The sequence below is a fragment of the Dendrobium catenatum genome, unplaced genomic scaffold, assembly GCF_001605985.2.
Source record: "Dendrobium catenatum unplaced genomic scaffold, ASM160598v2 fragScaff_scaffold_875, whole genome shotgun sequence".
NCBI lineage: Eukaryota > Viridiplantae > Streptophyta > Magnoliopsida > Asparagales > Orchidaceae > Dendrobium > Dendrobium catenatum.
The window spans coordinates 466706-484557 of NW_021319337.1; the positions used below are offsets into that span (position 1 = coordinate 466706).

At 34.1% G+C, this 17852-nt stretch overlaps 1 protein-coding gene across 2 annotated transcripts in view; it reads left to right on the top strand.

The window, feature by feature from the left end:
• Positions 1-12407, top strand: part of LOC110113155 (rRNA biogenesis protein RRP5) — a 97006-nt gene extending 84599 nt beyond the window's left edge. Inside the window, exons 31-41 of one of the 2 annotated variants that reach the window (XM_020845602.2) lie at positions 4147-4210; positions 7104-7249; positions 7322-7505; positions 7577-7675; positions 8023-8378; positions 8458-8634; positions 9095-9191; positions 9308-9463; positions 9537-9767; positions 9848-9931; positions 12196-12407. In XM_020845602.2, the coding sequence (XP_020701261.1) occupies positions 4147-4210; positions 7104-7249; positions 7322-7505; positions 7577-7675; positions 8023-8378; positions 8458-8634; positions 9095-9191; positions 9308-9463; positions 9537-9767; positions 9848-9931; positions 12196-12300 (1699 nt within the window). In that variant the 3' untranslated portion in view covers positions 12301-12407. The remainder of the gene's footprint in view (positions 1-4146; positions 4211-7103; positions 7250-7321; positions 7506-7576; positions 7676-8022; positions 8379-8457; positions 8635-9094; positions 9192-9307; positions 9464-9536; positions 9768-9847; positions 9932-12195) is intronic. The other variant, XM_020845603.2, reaches the window with a different exon arrangement.
• The last annotated feature ends 5445 nt before the right edge of the window (positions 12408-17852 follow it).

Consider the following 17852-nt stretch of genomic DNA (forward strand, 5'->3'; position numbering starts at 1 on the left):
GGGCATTTATATATATATATTTATATATATATATATATATATAGCGTGAGGCGTAAGCCTTAAGCCAGTGAGGCGATGCGGGCCTTAATCAAGTTGAGGCGCAAGCCTCATAAAAAAAACTCGAGGCGTAAGCATCGAGGCATTTTTTACTGGAATTGCGCAAAGGCGGGCCTCAAGGCGAGCCTCATATTGCGCAATTTTAAACCATGCTTTAAACCTTTGAAAATCCTACATCTAGGTCGTTATAATCAACTCTGCTGTTTGTTTCGAGGACCAGGATGTGGATAGGGAGGGAGGGGTCCACTTTCGATGTTCCAACGTTGTGGGGAGCTCTGAGTGTGTTGTTAAGGGCGCTACAAATTAAAAGATGAAAGTGTGTTTGAGCAGGGAATGCTACATGAACATGACTATGCCTCAACTCTTAACCTACAGTTCTTGGATTAGGAATAGGAGAATGGGAAGAGGATTGCATTTTGAATTTTTGACAAATTCTTTGATTTAATTCCACAAAAGTTGCATCCATCATCCAACAACCACATAAAGCTTGTATAATATTTTTGCGGTCTACGAACCTTTGCTTAAGTTTGTTGTTTTTCTTACTAATTATTTCAAAATCATTGTTTCAATATTTGACCTGATCTGAAAACCCGATCAAAATATTTCGAGTTCGGGTCAACCCATTTGGAAAATGGGTCGTGTTCAAGCTACAATATTTGACCCAATCAAAAATTCGGGTCGGGTTCGAGTCAACCCGATTGACCCTGGTCACGCTCGCCCTGCGCTAACACCTCGTGCTATCAGCCTCATGCGCGCAATGTCACGACCCATCCAGGATACTCGAATTAACGAAGTATGAACGAAAAGTCGTATGGGTGTAACATTTCATTCAATTTCTTACAATTTAACATATAACTTCTCAATACAACTGAAGAGCCAGTATTAAAAAAATTCATAAAACTACTATTACCATTTTTCAATCTGAATATTTAAATCAATCATAAATTACATGTATTCATTTTGCAATTTGGGTTGGGTTCAGGTCACAACTGAATTGGACTCGGGTCAGTTCTTGCTTCAACCCGAACCTGACTCGAATTCCTATTTTGACTCCCCTACCAATTAAAATTTTCTTAATGTTGTACTTAGACCTTGTGTTTAATAGAATGGAAATAATGTGATGTGAAACCAGGAATTGTTTGTGAGTATTAATAAATAAATTGTTGAGCAATGATAAATTAAATCTTAATACTTCACCCAAATAGGTTCAAAGAAGTTCTTATAAAGAGGCTATGCAAAGGCAATCGATCACAAACTAAAATTAGGGAACCCTTGAGCTCAACAAATATAAAGTAATGAAATGACTAGTTCAACACAATCTACGGGTTAACAAAGTGATGTGTTCACCTTGAGCTCCAATAGTCACTCTCTCTCAAGTTGGTAGGGTTTGACGGAGAAGCAAGATCAACACACTTAGTGATGCCACCAATAGAAGGTAGAAGCCTCGGGTAGTAGTCGTTGGAAAGGTAGTCAAAGTAGGTGTAGGTGGATGATTGACCACGTACCAGCGGCCCGGAAGGATGCGCTCTTCAATTGAAAGGGTCACTTGATATAAAATGCGATCCACGTATTCTTCCACCAAGTTGTTAAAGTCCGGATTGAAATTGAAGGAAGTGGATTGAATGAAGTCGGTCCATCCATGGAATCTTCTACAAATCCGGGATCAATCTTTGAATCGGCCGTTCATGCTTGCCTTGAATGGGGAGCAATGAAGATTGAGTGATGTGAAGGAGTGGGAGCGGCAGTTTGGAGGGAGTTGATGGGGTCTGATTGTGAGAGGAAGAGGGAGAGGGTTGGGTAAGAGAGGGGCGGATTGGTTGGGTTAGTAAGGTCGAGAGAGGGATTTAGTAAATCTGAAATTAAATTCAGATTTCACTAAGGGAAGGAGAGGGGCCGGCGGATTAATGGGGTATTAGTGGGGAATTAATGGTGATTTCAATTTAAATTGGAGAGAATAAATGCTTAGTGCCGGCCATATAGGGAGGAGTTAAATTTGAATTCAAAATTATCAAAGGAGCAATAAGGGGCCGAGCCAGTATAGGGAGGAAGATTAAGGGTTTCATTTAAAGAGTGCCCCCCCCCCCTTTAAGGAAATAAAACTTAGAAAAAAATCAATCACTGAGATTAAATTTTCCTAATTGAGTAGGATCTAATTTAGGAAAGTAAATGAAAGGCAATTGGATTTTAAATTTCAGAATTTTGGGACAAGGTGGCCTGCGGGTTAGGCTTGGGTGGGAGAGGGGTGGTGGGGTGGGGTCGGCTGCCTGGCTGATGAAGTGGCCGGTGGCTTGTTAGGTGGAGGGGCGGTGGGTAATGGGGAATCAAGGGGAGGGGTTGAGGCCGTCGGTTTGGGGAGATAAGGAGGGGATTGCCGCCGGTATAGGGGAAGAGGGTAGAGGAAGATGAAGACTAAAATAAAAAAACCAAGAACTCACAAAGAAATTGTAGAATCTCGAAACTTGGAATCCTCCAAAGGTTGACTGGTATTGCTTTCACCCATCTAGGTTTTTTTCTCAAGAACTCACTAAGAGATCAAAGAAAGCTGAAATTTTCTTCATAATTCATCATCCCAATACAATACAAGAGGCCTCCTATAAATAAGCCCAAATGAAAGAAAAACCGAAAAGGCTAAAGTGCCCTCAGGCTACAACATAGACTCAATTCCCCATAGGGGTAAAATGGGAAAACTCAAATGCAACATAATACATAGAATAGAAAATAAATCAAAAATACGGACTCGGAATTGTAGCCATCAATCTACGATTCCTCCGACGATACACATGCCTGAATCTTTGGCGGATGTCCTCATCATAATGACTTGCTTAATGCTCTTACACCACTTTTGACATTATTTTTGCTTATAAGGATTACCAATTTTGTTCATTAGATGCTGCCTATATTTTATGTTAGAGATTATGTAAGCTTTCTATTTTGCTATACAATTAAGACCAATGAGAAATAGGAAAACACGGGCTAGTGTGAAGGTACATAAACTCTTCAATATTCTTGAAGTTCATTGTAGAAAAATAACTTGGTATGTTATCACATTAGGTTAAATGCTTGTTTAAAAACAAGAGGCACACATTTTAAATTTTTCCTAACATATGGGGTTAAGTGCTTGCTCTTCAAATATAAGGCCTAAGATTCAATTCCTTGCTCCTACTAGAATATAATCTATGAATGTTATTTTTATTATTCTCTCAAATCATAATCTCATTTTAGTAAGAATGTACGTATTTGTTCCAAAGTTCCACTTACCCTTTTCCATACCTAAAGATAAGGCCATCTTTGTTTATTATTCTACCAATTATTTGATAGAAACTAAAAAAAAACATATTTTTTCTTTATAGCATTTTATAATAACTTTCCATAACCAGTAATAGTTTTTTATATAAGATATAATAGTTCATAAAAATATTGGGTGGATTTTACTAATTGAGGAATGTTTTAACTGGTGAATTTGTTGTGTAATTGACTTGAAGAATTGGCTAATGTGCTTTTTATCCTGGAACCAAAGTTTTTATGCTTGTTGAGATATAAACATACCCCTTGAAAGTTGAAATGCATGGTGGAAGCATGTTCTATATGCATGGTTCCATAACACATGTTAGTCTTGACTTTTAAGCTATAGCTAATCAGTTCGAGAAAATGGGTGATTATGATTGTATAGAGAGTTGACTAGCCATGCTAGAGGTTATAAAATATCAGTCATTTTAAATTTCGTTCGTGAATTACTTCATATCTTTACTTTATTTTGAATTTCTCATATATAGCATGGCACGATGTTAGGTTTCCTCCATTATTGGTTTTGGTTTGAATAACAAAAAATACTATTTGAATTCAGGGACAAGATGACATGTTATCAAACCCTTCCTAAATCTTGCATTGTCAAAAGCTTCAAGCATTGATTTTAGTAGGGCTTTATGTGTAAACATGCGGGTTCACATTTAGTCATGCATAATTATTAATGCATTACGCACATTCACATGATTGCTAACATAATAGTACTTTGTTTATATATTTTGCCAACCTACTTTTTCTAGTTGTGTTTTTGGATTTTGCTTACTACTAATGATTTCATTTGCATAGAAGGGATCTATCAAGCAAAAGATTTGAGAAGATTGAAGACCTTTATCCTAACATGGAAGTACATGTAAGACTTATTTTTTGCTTTTGTTTCTATTTTGTCTATATTTGTTGAGCAATTTATTCATTTCCTTAATTGTAAAATTTATGTCTTTCTTGAAACTGCAGGTTTGCTTTTATATTCAAATTTTCATTGATTTCTTAGCAGGTGTTGAATGGAAATGTGGAATTTTCTATTCTATTGTTTTATGTTGATAAATTGAATAGTGAATTGGACATTAACATTATTAATATTTGAGGGCATCAATATGTTAGGTGTTACTAATTATATTTTTTCCAAGATTGATTTTGGTAGAGTCTATGGGTGTCAAACTTGGCAAACCTGAAACATGTGCGGGTTATAATTTAGGTGCAAGTTTCTATTGAATGAAAACACATTGTTCTTTTTGTTGAATTGAAGCGGGAACATCAAATAGGATCGAAAATAATGTGCTATAGAGGAAACACAAGGAAAAAGTTAATCCAACTAGAAAGGAACCAAGGATTGTGTGGCTTGACTTCAACCAAGCCTACACCCACAGAATTGGTGAGAGGATCCTACCCACACAATAAACAAAAGTCACAGTCATGGTGTACGAAATGAAGCAACATTTATTGTCCTCTTTGAAACTCAAATACACCCACACACAAAGCAAAGAGACCTAATTAATCTCTTATATACAATATTACCTATTATCAAGATATCAACCACCAAAACAAAGTCAATCAAACCTTTGATATGTGTGCCACTTGCTAGAAATAAAAAATTTAAAGAAATTCACTCCAAGAAAGTTTTATCATGAGGGTATTTTTGTATTCTTTTCACTAGAAATGCTAAGTTAAAAGGTTTTGTCGTTGGAGCTTCCAAGCATATCTAAGAATTCCTATTATATACACCTCTATAAATAATCACACAAACATATCCAAAAAAAAGAAAGGCATATATCCCAAGAATTTTTTCTGTTGCACGGAGGTCGATGTGTTGTCATTGATTTGGTCCGGTTGATATAATATGATAATATAAGGATTATTCTAAGGAATCTTCATATTTAATATTAAAATTCTCCCCCTTGATTCATTAGTGGCAAATTTGAATTTTCTTTAGAACTCCTTTCTAACTTGAGAACTCTTAAGTGCTAAGGCCTTGACATGCTTCTGCATTTGAATTCCTACAAATGACCTCAAAGCTTAATTATTGCACAAAATAGTACATCATCAATCAATTGTACTAATGCTTATGCCATAAAATTTAAATGTTTTAAGTAGTTTTTTCCACGCCCTAAAGACTATATTGGTATGACTAGCCATCGAAAAATAGATTGTGCAACGAAAACATAGTCCTCCTAATCGTCTAAAGCCTTCATATCATCTCATTTCTGAATAGTTTTCATTAGTTTTCTTGCATCCAAGAAGCCAACTTTTTTTTGTTTCCCAAAATGAGATTCTACAACACGAACTACAACCACTCCTTGGTTGTATCTGCAAAGACTTTCTATAAAATAGAATTTGATCATCGAAAGAATCTTAATTTATTGAATTTTGAAACAAAAAAAAAAGTCTCAATCATGAACTTTTATGATTATTGATATGAAAACTATGTTTTGATATTAATTTTGTTGTAATGAGGTTGCCAAATTACTTGAAGCCGAAGCTTTAAGTATCATTGAGAAAGATGCGGCAAAGTAAAACACAACAGACAAAGAGAACCCAACCACTAGGGCACTAAGATTTACATTTTTCAATTTCAATCAAACCTATGTCCATGGGATAGGAGAGATGATTGGATCCTCAAATAATAAATGAAGGCAAAACCATGATGTACAAAATGAAAGAATACCTCCGACCCTTCTCGAAACCTAGGTACACCAATATCAAATTAAGATGTCAAAACAATCTCTCACATACAAGATGATTATCTCTTACTAAAATTTGAGCCAACAAGGAGAAACCATCCATAACCCTTGTTGATGCCACTCGCCATTGTTGTAATCCTACAGGCAATGTCTCTAGGGAGAAACTAAATTTGATAGATATGAAGTCCAAGAAACCTTAACCGCGTGGTTATGTGTTGTATCTTCACCAATATAAAAATTGAGAATATGTTATGAAAGCCTCCAAGCATTGCTTGAGAGACCCTTAAAGATGGGCCTTCATATATTGCCGCATGAACATATCTAAAGAAGAAAAGCAATGATCTAAAGATCTATTCCTGTTTCACATTGACCGCTGTGTTGGCATTGTTCTAGTCCATTCTATCTTATATGATCACATATGAAATTTTAGGTAATCTCTATATTGAGTTGTGTTTTACGTCTTTTGTAATCTAAATTTTGTGGTCATTGGTTGTGTCATGTACTGTGCAACTCTGGAGAAAAACCAGTTAATTGTGGCACAAAAAGTTTTTAATGCTTATCTTATGAAAGAGTATTCAACGCCTTTTAGTTACGTTGAGTGAAGGCAACAATTATATTTTGCAAAACAGAAGCATGAAGTGAAGTGAAATTCAAAGTTGCCAGACTATGACCAAATTTCTTAGATGAGTATCAACAACATATTACAATTTATCTAACCTAGTTTACCGCATCATCGAAGGTCTAAAACTGTAATAACTCATCACGGATCAATATGATGGTTATAATTCAAATAATTATTCACTTTTTGGAATTTTTTTTTTAGTTGTTGAACCTATCAATTAATTCATATTTTAACTTTTTGTTAGAGCATGGTGTTTTGAAATGACAGGAATTTCCTATTATAAATCTTTGATACAGAATGACCTAACCTAGCTTGATGGGGAATACATATATTGGATGGCCTTAATTATCCAAAGTTGATATACCATTCTGTGAATATGCTCTTAAAATTTTTAAAATTGATGGTATTTAGTTACATCCGTTTAAACTGGACTTTGAAATTTGCAGGGTTATGTTAAGAATGTTACATCTAGAGGATGCTTTATTATGCTTTCACGAAAGCTAGATGCTAGAATCCTCTTATCAAATTTGTCAGACGGGTTTGTGGAAAATCCTGATAAGGATTTCCCTGTTGGGAAATTAGTGTGCGGAAGGTAAAATTCAACATTTATTTATTAAGTAAGTTGTTTCCTTAAGAAAATTATGCGAACATAAAATGTTTGCAGGGTGCTTATTGTGGAGTTTTCATCGAAGAGAGTGGATCTAACCTTTAAGAAAAATGTTGATAGTCAATTACCAAAACCTGATCTATGTAGCTTTTCAAATTTACACGTTGGAGAAGTTGTTTCTGGACATATTAGACGTGTAGAAAAATTTGGTTTGTTCATAGCAATTGATGGAACCAGCCTGGTATAAATTTGTCTTACACTTCCATATTCAAATTATAAGATTAGGTAATCTGATAAATGAGTTGTTCTCAGGTTGGTCTATGCCACAGTTCAGAACTTTCTGACGATCAAATTGAGCATATTGAAACCAAATATAGAGCTGGTGAACGGGTTGAAGCAAAAATTTTAAAGGTTAGCTCTTCGATATTAGTATTCCGAAATATTCTCTAAAGTTCTCATTTTGGTGTCATTTCATTCTTTAATCAGTGATAAAATGACAATTGAAAATCTCCCTAACATTATTTAACAGTTTTTTTGAATCAAAACACTCTGTTTATGATCACAAAGGAACACACTAAAGCTCGCCAAACCAACAAGCATGCGACATTAATTCCCAAACATTTTCTCTCAGCCCCCAAGCAAGCTAAATCAGCCCAAAAAAACTCATCTTTACCCCTAAATAAGCTAAAAAATCCCCTCACCCTACCCAGAAGAAGACAAGAAATAAGAACACTTGATTTTTCATGTTTCTTAACCAGGTTGATGAAGAAAGGCAGCGGATATCACTTGGAATGAAAAAATCTTATGTTGAAGAAGCCAAGAATTCTGAAGTTTCTGGCACTAGTGCTACGATGGACTTAACACTGCCGGCATTGAAGCAAGGAGACCTGCCATGCATTAAAGACATATCTGATCAACAAAATGATGGCGTGGCAGCCATTCTGTCGCTTGCAGAGTCGAGAGCTTTAGTGCTACCATTACAAGTTTCTCTTGATGATTCAGAGAACACTCATATGGAGAATGTCGTTGTTGCAAACCAAGGAAATGCTAATGAAGCAACGGAGATTGAGAAGAGGAAAGATAGATACAAGAAAAAAAAGGAAAAGCAGGAGAGGTGATATATGTTTTAAATTTATATTTTTATATTTTTATGTTTTTTTCCCTTTGAATTCTTGGGTTATTTGGTTGTGCAGAGAACTTGAGATACGTTTGTCTGAGGAGAGACGTTTGCAAAATGATATACCAGAGACCGTTGATGATTTTGAAAAGTTAGTGAGAAGCTCCCCAAATAGTAGTTTCTTTTGGATAAAATACATGGAGTACATGTTAGCTCAAGCAGATGTTGAGAAGGCGCGCTCCATTGCTGAAAGGTACCTACCTTGGTTTTAGGACAATTTGAAGGTTTCCATTACTGTCACTGGTTTTACAATAAAGCGCAGAAACAAATAATCCAAAATTTCAAGAGTTTTCTTTAATGGAACGCTGCTAGTCGATTCTGTATGTATTTAGGAGTTGTATATTTGATGATTTGTTTGTTCTATGATCATAAGTTAATCAAACTTCGGGTTTGTTTGGGACGGCTTTCTATTTTTGTACTAGAAAGCTGCTTTAAGAAACAGTAAGAAAAGCCGTCCCAAATGAAGTGTTCAGCATTTTCTACTTTTGCCAGTGTGAATGGTAAACCGGAACTGATTTCGTTTTTTTTTAAATTGGATTTGCACATTTTCTATCTTCAAATAGGAAGCAGAAAAAGTGAGTGTCTCTATATTTTCATGATTACTTCATTCTTGAACAGGACTCGATTAATCTTTTTTTGGTTTTTGCTTGAAGGGCTTTAAAAACAGTTATCTTCCAAGAAGAAGGAGAGAGGCTTAATATATGGGTGGCTTATTTCAATCTTGAAAATGCATATGGGAATTCACCGGAGGTAAAGTGGCAAGTTTCTTTTTACATATTTATTTGTATTATTTTGATAACTTTATTCATTTTGATATGATTTTATTTCATTTATATTAAATTTTTAATGACCTTGGAACTGATCAGGAGGATGTTGAAAGAGTCTTTAAAAGGGCTTTGCAAACGTGTGATACAAAGAAGTTGCATTTAGCCCTTCTCGGGCTGTATGAAAGAACAGAACAAAATAAGCTAGCTGATGCTTTACTGGATAAAATGACTAAGAAATTCAAAAATTCTTGCAAAGTAAGTGATTATTTCATTTAATTCTTCCACTTTTGACGTGATGAGAGTTCTATCAAATATTATTTCTTTGCAGGTCTGGTTATGTCGTGTGCAACACTTTCTGAAGCTTGGAAAAGATGGCATTCAGTCTGTTATTAATCGTGCTCTACTAAGCCTTCCAGCGAAAAAACACATAAAATTCATCTCTCATACTGCTATTCTGGAATTTAAATGTGGAGTACCTGACATGGGAAGGTCCCTGTTTGAAGGCATATTGCGTGAACATCCAAAGAGAACTGATATATGGAGTATTTACTTGGATCAAGTAATTTGTTCTATCCTTTACTCCTTTGTTGCTAGCCCTTAAAGCTTTTTCAATTCCTGAGTTCTTCATATTCTTCTTAGGAAATTCGCTTGGGAGACCATGAAGTGATAAGAGCTTTGTTTGAAAGAGCTACATGTTTGAGTCTTCCTGCAAAGAAAATGAAGGTATGAGCCCTTAATTTTTTATTGTCGGCATTTCAAAAGTATTGATTGATTAAGGCTTTGTTTGGGACAGCTTTTTTACTGCTTTCTAGTACAAAATTTTTAATTTTTATACTAAAAAGTTGATTCAAGAAACAATAAAAAAGCCATCTCAAATGAAGCCTAAGTATTTCTTTTTAGGGAAATTTACATACATATCTCTTTATACCATCCTATTTACTTATTTAACACCCAACACTTTAATATTACATACATATCATCCTATATTATTTTAATATCAAATATAACATTCATATTTCCTTCCTACCACTCATATATTTCATTTCTATCACTCATATTTGATATGAAAATAAACTATGGATGGTATATATGTAATATTAAAGTTTTAGGATGTTTAATATGTAAATAGAGTATTATAGGGTGGTATGTATGTAAATCTCCCTTCTTTGGATGCCTTTTGTATCTATGTTGATCACAATGTGATTTGACCACTTAAATGAGTTTCTTTGCTTTAAGCTTATAGATTTAAGGGCAGTTGGGTTGCAAGTAGGATTAGTTAGTTTGGCTTTAATAAATTCCATTATTAAGATTACATAATTCTTTGGCGTGTGAAATCCTGACAATTAAGGCTAAATTTAAAATAGTTAGGCTCAAATGTAATTGTACTATAATTTTAGGTAATTAACTATTAACATATTTTAACTAAATATTTATATGAATTTAAGTAAGATCATTAATATTTAATGCCTTTGATTGTGATAATTAAACCTTAAATATTTAATTAATTGAATTATTGATGTTGTGATTGTTTATTGACTATTTACTTAGACTAATAAGGGGTTAGTTAGGATTCTAAACAAGATTAATATGGTTTAATCAATATTTAATTATGATAATTAGGACTAAGATAACTAATTAATCAACTAGTTGTAGTAATAATTTATGAATTATCTTCTTAGAGACTGGCTTATAAACTAGTTGTGGTTCTACACTTCTAATAGAGTTTATTGTGGTAATTAGATCTGAGATAATGGTAAAATAATTAATTGATGAAAGAGATTAGCAATCAACTATTCAGTGCTTTAATTGGGATTTAATAATGTTGATCTGTTCTTAGCTAGATTAATTAGGGATTACTTAGAATTTAATAAAGCTAGTTAAATGTATATTTTTAATTAATTGTTATTAAACCTAATTATTTAGAACTCATTTATATATATAGTGTGTGTGTGTGTTGATTTGAAATTAATTTTATTGAAAATTATTCTGATAGTTGATAAAGTGGAATAATATATTAATAAATTGATGCAATTAGCACTTAATTATTGATTAGGATGTTTTTTTAGTTGTCCTGATTAAGATGATTAGTATTTTTTATTAATATTTAAAAGGGTAATCTTTAATTAAGCTGAAGAAATTTAGGTTTTTTAAAATATTTATATTTTTTGGTAGTTTTAGTTATTATGATCTTAACTTAGACCAAGGGCCTAGTATTATTGAAGTATATTAATTACTAAGCGCTTAGATGGATTAAGCAGATATAATTAATCTTATTAAATATAGTTTATTTACTAAAACATAAAAATAGCATTGGCAATTTTTATTTAATAATTAGAAAGTTAATTAATGCTAATGCTGCTTAATAAGGATAATAATGATTAATTGAACTAATTTTAAGTTAATTGACATTAGATCATTTAATCCTTAATTAGCTTAAATCTTTTAACTCCTGGTATGGTGAGATTCACTGATTTAGGCTTTTGTTTGCGACGATTTTCTTACTGCTTCTTATAGTAATATTTTAATATAAAAATTTAAATTTTTATACTAAAAAGTTGCTTTAAGAAGCAACAAGAAAGTCGTCCCAAACGAAGCCTTAGTAAATCCCTTAATTCTTATCAGATTTAGCAAATCTTTCTTAAATCCCCCCCAAAATAATTTATCTTTATAAAACTTCTTTAGAGCTAACTCCACTTCAATGATTAATGCTTCGTTTGTGATGGTTTTCTTGCTGCTTTCTAAAGCAGTTTTTAAGTATAAAAATTTTTGTAACGTGAAATTTTGTAATAAAAATTTACTTTAGAAAGCAGCAAGAACGCTGTAAATATTATTTCAGACGATTTTCTTATTGCTTTTTAAAGCAGCGTTTCAATGCTTATATAATTTTGTCAGGATTCAGTAATTTTGGGGATGAAATTTTATCCTCTGATTCAATATTTTGTTCTTGGATGGTTAATTAGTTAATCAATTAGCTTATTTTTATGCAGTTTTTGTTCAAAAAATATCATTCTTATGAAGAATCCCAAGGAGACCAAGAAAGGATTGAGCATGTCAAGCAGAAAGCTCTGCAGTATTTGGAGAGTTCTTATTGAAAATTAAAATAGCTCCAGTGGCTCACTTCCTGTAGCTTTTTGTATTAATCAAATTATTCGCTTCTATATGTATATTTATTTAATAATTTATTTATTTATTTTGCTCATCTTTCATAAAACTTTTGAACCAATATAAATATTCTCTTAGATTTTGTAAACTATTAAGATAAAATTTGGCCAATTAGATTTATTTTAAGTATAGGATTAATTAGTTAGAATTTTTATTGTATTTATTTTAAAATAAATGCAATGATTAAAAATAGCTACTTATTCTTAATTATCATATTATATATTTTTTTTTACAATTTATCAATGCACGTGTCTTAACCTTTCTTTATTATCAAGTATACAAATTTTTATCTAAATGTTAATTTTGAAAAATAAAATTAAAACATTTTTTAAATAATAAAAAAATTTGGATATCTTATAACCTAAAGTTTTAGATAGTTCTCCAAGCATTCTAATTTAATGTAGTAAAAAAATATATAACTCTATGTAAAACTAAATTATTCAAAATTAATATATTTAAAATAAATTGTTAAGAAAATAAGAGTGTTTGAAGTTAATATTTAAAATAAATAAATGATTTGAATAAATAAATAAATATAATAAAAGATTAAGGCTTCATTGGTAGAAAAATTATTTTGAGCAGAATTAGAATGGCAAGAATCATTTGAACATGTAAGTACACATAATTTGGAGAAGATTATTAGGTGCGGAGCGCGGATGGAGAGTAACGTCTGCACAAAAGTATAGGGTACTCAGCTAGGTACAACTCGGTATTGTTGGGCACCGTTAGGTACCGCTTGGTACTCTGTGCTTGTGCGGATGGTCCACACTCCTCATCTAATAATTTTTCCATATATTGACAATTGTCCATGTGGCAAGAAAGTTGTCATGTTTTATTAATTTAAGAATTTCCTCATTTTTTAATATTTAAGTTTACAATATCTCATTTTTAAATTTTGCCTAATATAAATAGGAGGTAAGGTTATAAAGTTCCTGAAAATATGTTAGAGAACTTGCTCACTATAGGGAGAAATTATTCTGTGTGAACGCCGAACGCAGTTTATCATTCAGAGACCAATTAGAATGTGTCACGTCAGCAATATCGAGGTGCGGTGTTGAGTAGTATCGATCCGGGTACCAAGCAGGGAACGATGTGGCGCATTCTGGTTGGTCTCTGGACGACGTTCAACATCCGCACATAATAATTTCACCACTATAGGGGGAACTTATTGTCTAGCCAAAGATTCACTCATATCCTTCACACGAGCAAAAAAAAAAAAAAAGTAATATCTTTCCTTCAACAATCCCCTTGAAAACAACCATTCTCATCTCCCAAGAATAAGGTTACCCTCTTCTTGCCATATATTCAATGTATGCACCATATCTACGACCAATTTATTGTCATAATCAGATCAAACCTAATAACTCTCCTTTATGAATGAGTGGCTTGCAGTAGTCTTAAAAAATGACTTCCACATCAATTTTCTAGTATATAGGTGAACAAACCATAGTTTACAAGCATTCAAAGATTTTTAACCATAGGATTATAGAATTTTGCTTCCCCTAAAATATCTCCATATGTTGGCCAAGTCATTGATGCTCTACTAACATTAACTTATGCATATGCAAAATACTCCTTAATAGAAGCGAAATCATCTATTTAAATATTTATAAATCCCCCTTCCTTTTTTTTTTCTTTTTTTTTTTATATACTTTTGTTGATAGCCATCTTACTTTGCACATCACTTATCGATTATATCATAATATTGACAAACTACATCACATAAGTTAATGTTATTGGATGAGTTCATGTAAGAGCTTTTCGAAAAAAAAAAAAGTCCTTACATATCCACTTCAAAGATTCCTAACCTTTATAAATAAGAACACGTGTAAATTGGGGTGTAAATGAGCTCGGTCGAGTTGAGTTCTTGCTTAATCGAGCCAAATTTGATTAATTTATTATGAGCTCTAGCTTAGCTCTAATGAAAAATATGTTGGCTCAATCTCGATAAGAAAGCTCAAGATTGACTCGCTTTGGAAGTTTATTCTTTTATTTTGATTCTGGATAAAAAAAAAATTAGTTAGGGTAATTTAAATGGCGATGTATTAAGTAATATTAAAAGAGAACCAAGTTCGACATTGTGCTCGTAGAATATATGAGCTTGAGTTTATGCTCAAACTCGTAGCTCGATGGGCTCAACTAGTAGAGAAATTATTAGGTATGATCACCAGACCATCTTGAAGCGAATCAAGCTGCGCCACGTCACCCGGTACACAATGATACACAGTAAAATGATGATGTGGAGCATCTTGTCTTGACATCTAATGACCGCTGTTAATAATTTCTCCAACTAGTGAGCTCTCTCTCTCTTCTTCTTTACTCTTCCACTATCGATTTCGTTCATTTGACCAACGTTGCTTGACTTCAATCCTATTGCATTCATTTGACTAAGCCATCCATTACTAAACTATGATCATCCAATCATCGTCTCACCGACTATGGTTCTCGGGACACCGTCGTCTTACTACAATATTTGGACCAATGTTGACGGATTTGTTGTAATTTTAATAGTAACACGAAGAGTTAAAAATTATTGTTGAAATATTAGTGATGAATTAGGGTAAATCATTGGACATTAACTTAGGTAAAAAGCTTAGCAAAATGGATTTAATATCTCAAGTAAAATTCTTTAAGAATAAATGAAAAATGAAAATTCATTGAACCAACGAGCGTTTGAAAGACACGAAGGATTCATAGAACCCTTCACACTCCCTTCCCGTTGTTCTTATGTACAACCTCTAAGAAATGAGCTTTTTTGCTTTAGTTCGCCATCTTTTTTTAGTTGTATTCTATTCCTGTTCTAACTTGCCGTTCTTTCAACATGTATTTGATAGGAAGTACTTGAGTTCGCAAGTAACCCCAAGGGTAATACTCGAGTTCACAAGCAAATTAAGTTTCTTCAATTCGAGAGAAAGAAACCGCTCTCTAAATCTTAGCCAAGTCTACAGCCTAAGAACACAAACCCTAGATCTCAAATTCCTTCCAAATTCAAGATGAAACCCCTAATTCTATCATTAGCCCCTAATTAAAGAAAAATGAGACGTACAAAATCCCTAAACAGCCCTCTAATTCAAAATTCCCTTCTAAACACCCATTCGATTAATTGCTTGGGACCACTAGGCCATCCGCCCCCCTCTACCTTGGTTCCGCCCTCCCTTTACGCCGGCGGCAGTAAACTTGAACCTGTCCAGGTTGGACCGGTTCAACCGGCCTAACAGTATTTTGTAGTCATGGCAGACTTGGAGCATATGTTGTTGGAGGCTGCTGGCCGGAGTGGCACATCATGAAGGAAGACACAATCTGATGGAAGTGATTCCAACTATAATGATTCAAACTTTTCTATGGAAAGCATTCTGGTTTTAATATCCCTCTTAAGAAGAAGTTTGAAGATTCCAAGAACAATAACCAGACAAGTTGGGTTAACGAAAATAACAACTATATGATGATTATGACAAATCCAGTGGCGATGACTCTGATAGTGCACCTTCCATTGGAAGTGATCTTTACAAAGATGATAAAGATAAGGAAGAGCTGGGTAAAATGACTGAGCTGGACAGGGAGATGATCTTAGCAGAGAGGAGTACAAGAATAGATGATTATCTGTTGAAGAAGAAAGCACATGGCCAAAGAAAGCCACTCAATATTGCAGCTGAGAAAGCCAGGTTGAGGAAGGAAATAGTAGCGAATGAGTCTCGTGGAGAGGATTAAGAGACTAAGGCTTCGTTTCAGACAACTTTCTAGTATCAAAATTTTAATTTTTGAACTAAAAAACTGCTTTACGAAGCAGTAAGAAAGCCCGTCAACTTTCTTATTGCTTCTTAAAGCAGCTTCCTAGTATAAAAATTAAAATTTTAGTACAAAAAAACTGCCTTAAGAAGCAATAAGAAAGCAGTTTCAAACGAAGCCTAAAAGGCTTAAGACAAAGTTGAAGGGACTAGCAGAAGTGTCGTGGCAGTCCAAACAGTTTGATGCAAAGGCTGTTAAATTGGCAGAGATTAATAGGAAGAACAGATTAGCCAACTTCAGAAATGCATCTGAGAGGAGGCCTATTAATACCAGCCTAAAGGCTGGCGAGGAAAGATCTGATCCCTTCTCAAGGAGGTGGAGTAGATCTAGGAATTATTATCCATCAAAACCAGGGGAGTTCCTGATGAAGCTACTGTTAGGGCATCTCCAACCGAAAATCATATTTTTCACTCTAAAATGCAGTGAAACTCAAAAATGCTGTGAATCATCTCCAATCGAACTCCATTCTACGGGCTTCTGGGAAGGTAACGGTCTTTCTCCTTTTTGGCGTGTATTTTTGGCAAATCTGGTTGAGACAAAAAAATGGCATTGGTGAACAGTGTAAGACCAATATTGACGTCGCACTGTTCACCCGCAAATAAATAGCGGAAGGTTTGACATTTTGGAGCGACGGAACGGCGCCATAGGCATTTGGTTGTTGATGCTCTTAACGAGGCAAATGAAAGAACAAATAAAAGCTCTGTTGGTGCAAATGGCATGGGAGCAAATGAGGGGGCCGAGGTAGGCATGGAAGCCACCGCTGCTGCTCTCATGTTGGTGAACACTAAGAAAAGCTACCATTGGCTGCAAAGTCCCAGAAAATGACGGCAAGCGGAATTCCCTGACATTGACCGTCAGTGACTACAAGCGACGCAGGCTTAGCTGAACAATGGCATGCTATATCAGGTAAGTTCTTGGAAAAATTATTGCGAAACGTAATCCGGAGATCAATCAGAATATATCGCATCATCCATGTGTTTGGTACTGTGGCTCGGTACTGATGATGTGCTGCATTTTGATTAGTCTCCGAACGACGTTCTGAGTCCGATCTCCGCATATAATAATTTCTCTATGTTCTTGTGCATCTAATTCTTCACTGCATCTGAAGTTATGTGTTAAGTTATATGCTTGGTTTACTAGCTCTTCTACTAACATGCCGTTTAGATATATCATATAAGGGCTCTTTTGTGAAGTTATGCTTCTCAAGTTTTATCATTACTATTGCCTCTTTTCAGTGATCTTTTCTCACCAACTGAAATGAGGTGCATATATGTAGTACATGCAGTGGCGGGATTAATTATTCCTGCCGACGTCAAACATCGTCTGGAGACCAATGATAATGCATCACATCACCCGTTTCGCTCAGTACCACGGCTCGGTACCGCTAAGGTGACTGCATCTGATTCGGCCCTGGACGTAGAGCTACTTCCGGCCTCTGCACAGAATAATTTCTCCAGTGGTGGAGCCTTTAATTAATTTTTTTATTTTAAAAATACTCTCAATCTTTATCGTTCGACATTAATTGGACTTTATTAACGGTTTGAAAAATTCTTTTGCTAGATTTATTATAAGAAGATAAATGGGAAAATAATCAAAATATTCTCCAAGTATATTAAGGATCATTTTGGTCTCTCAAGTCTTTAAAAAGGAACCAACATAGTCTCATTGTGAGACTATTTTGATTCCTCTTAAAAGA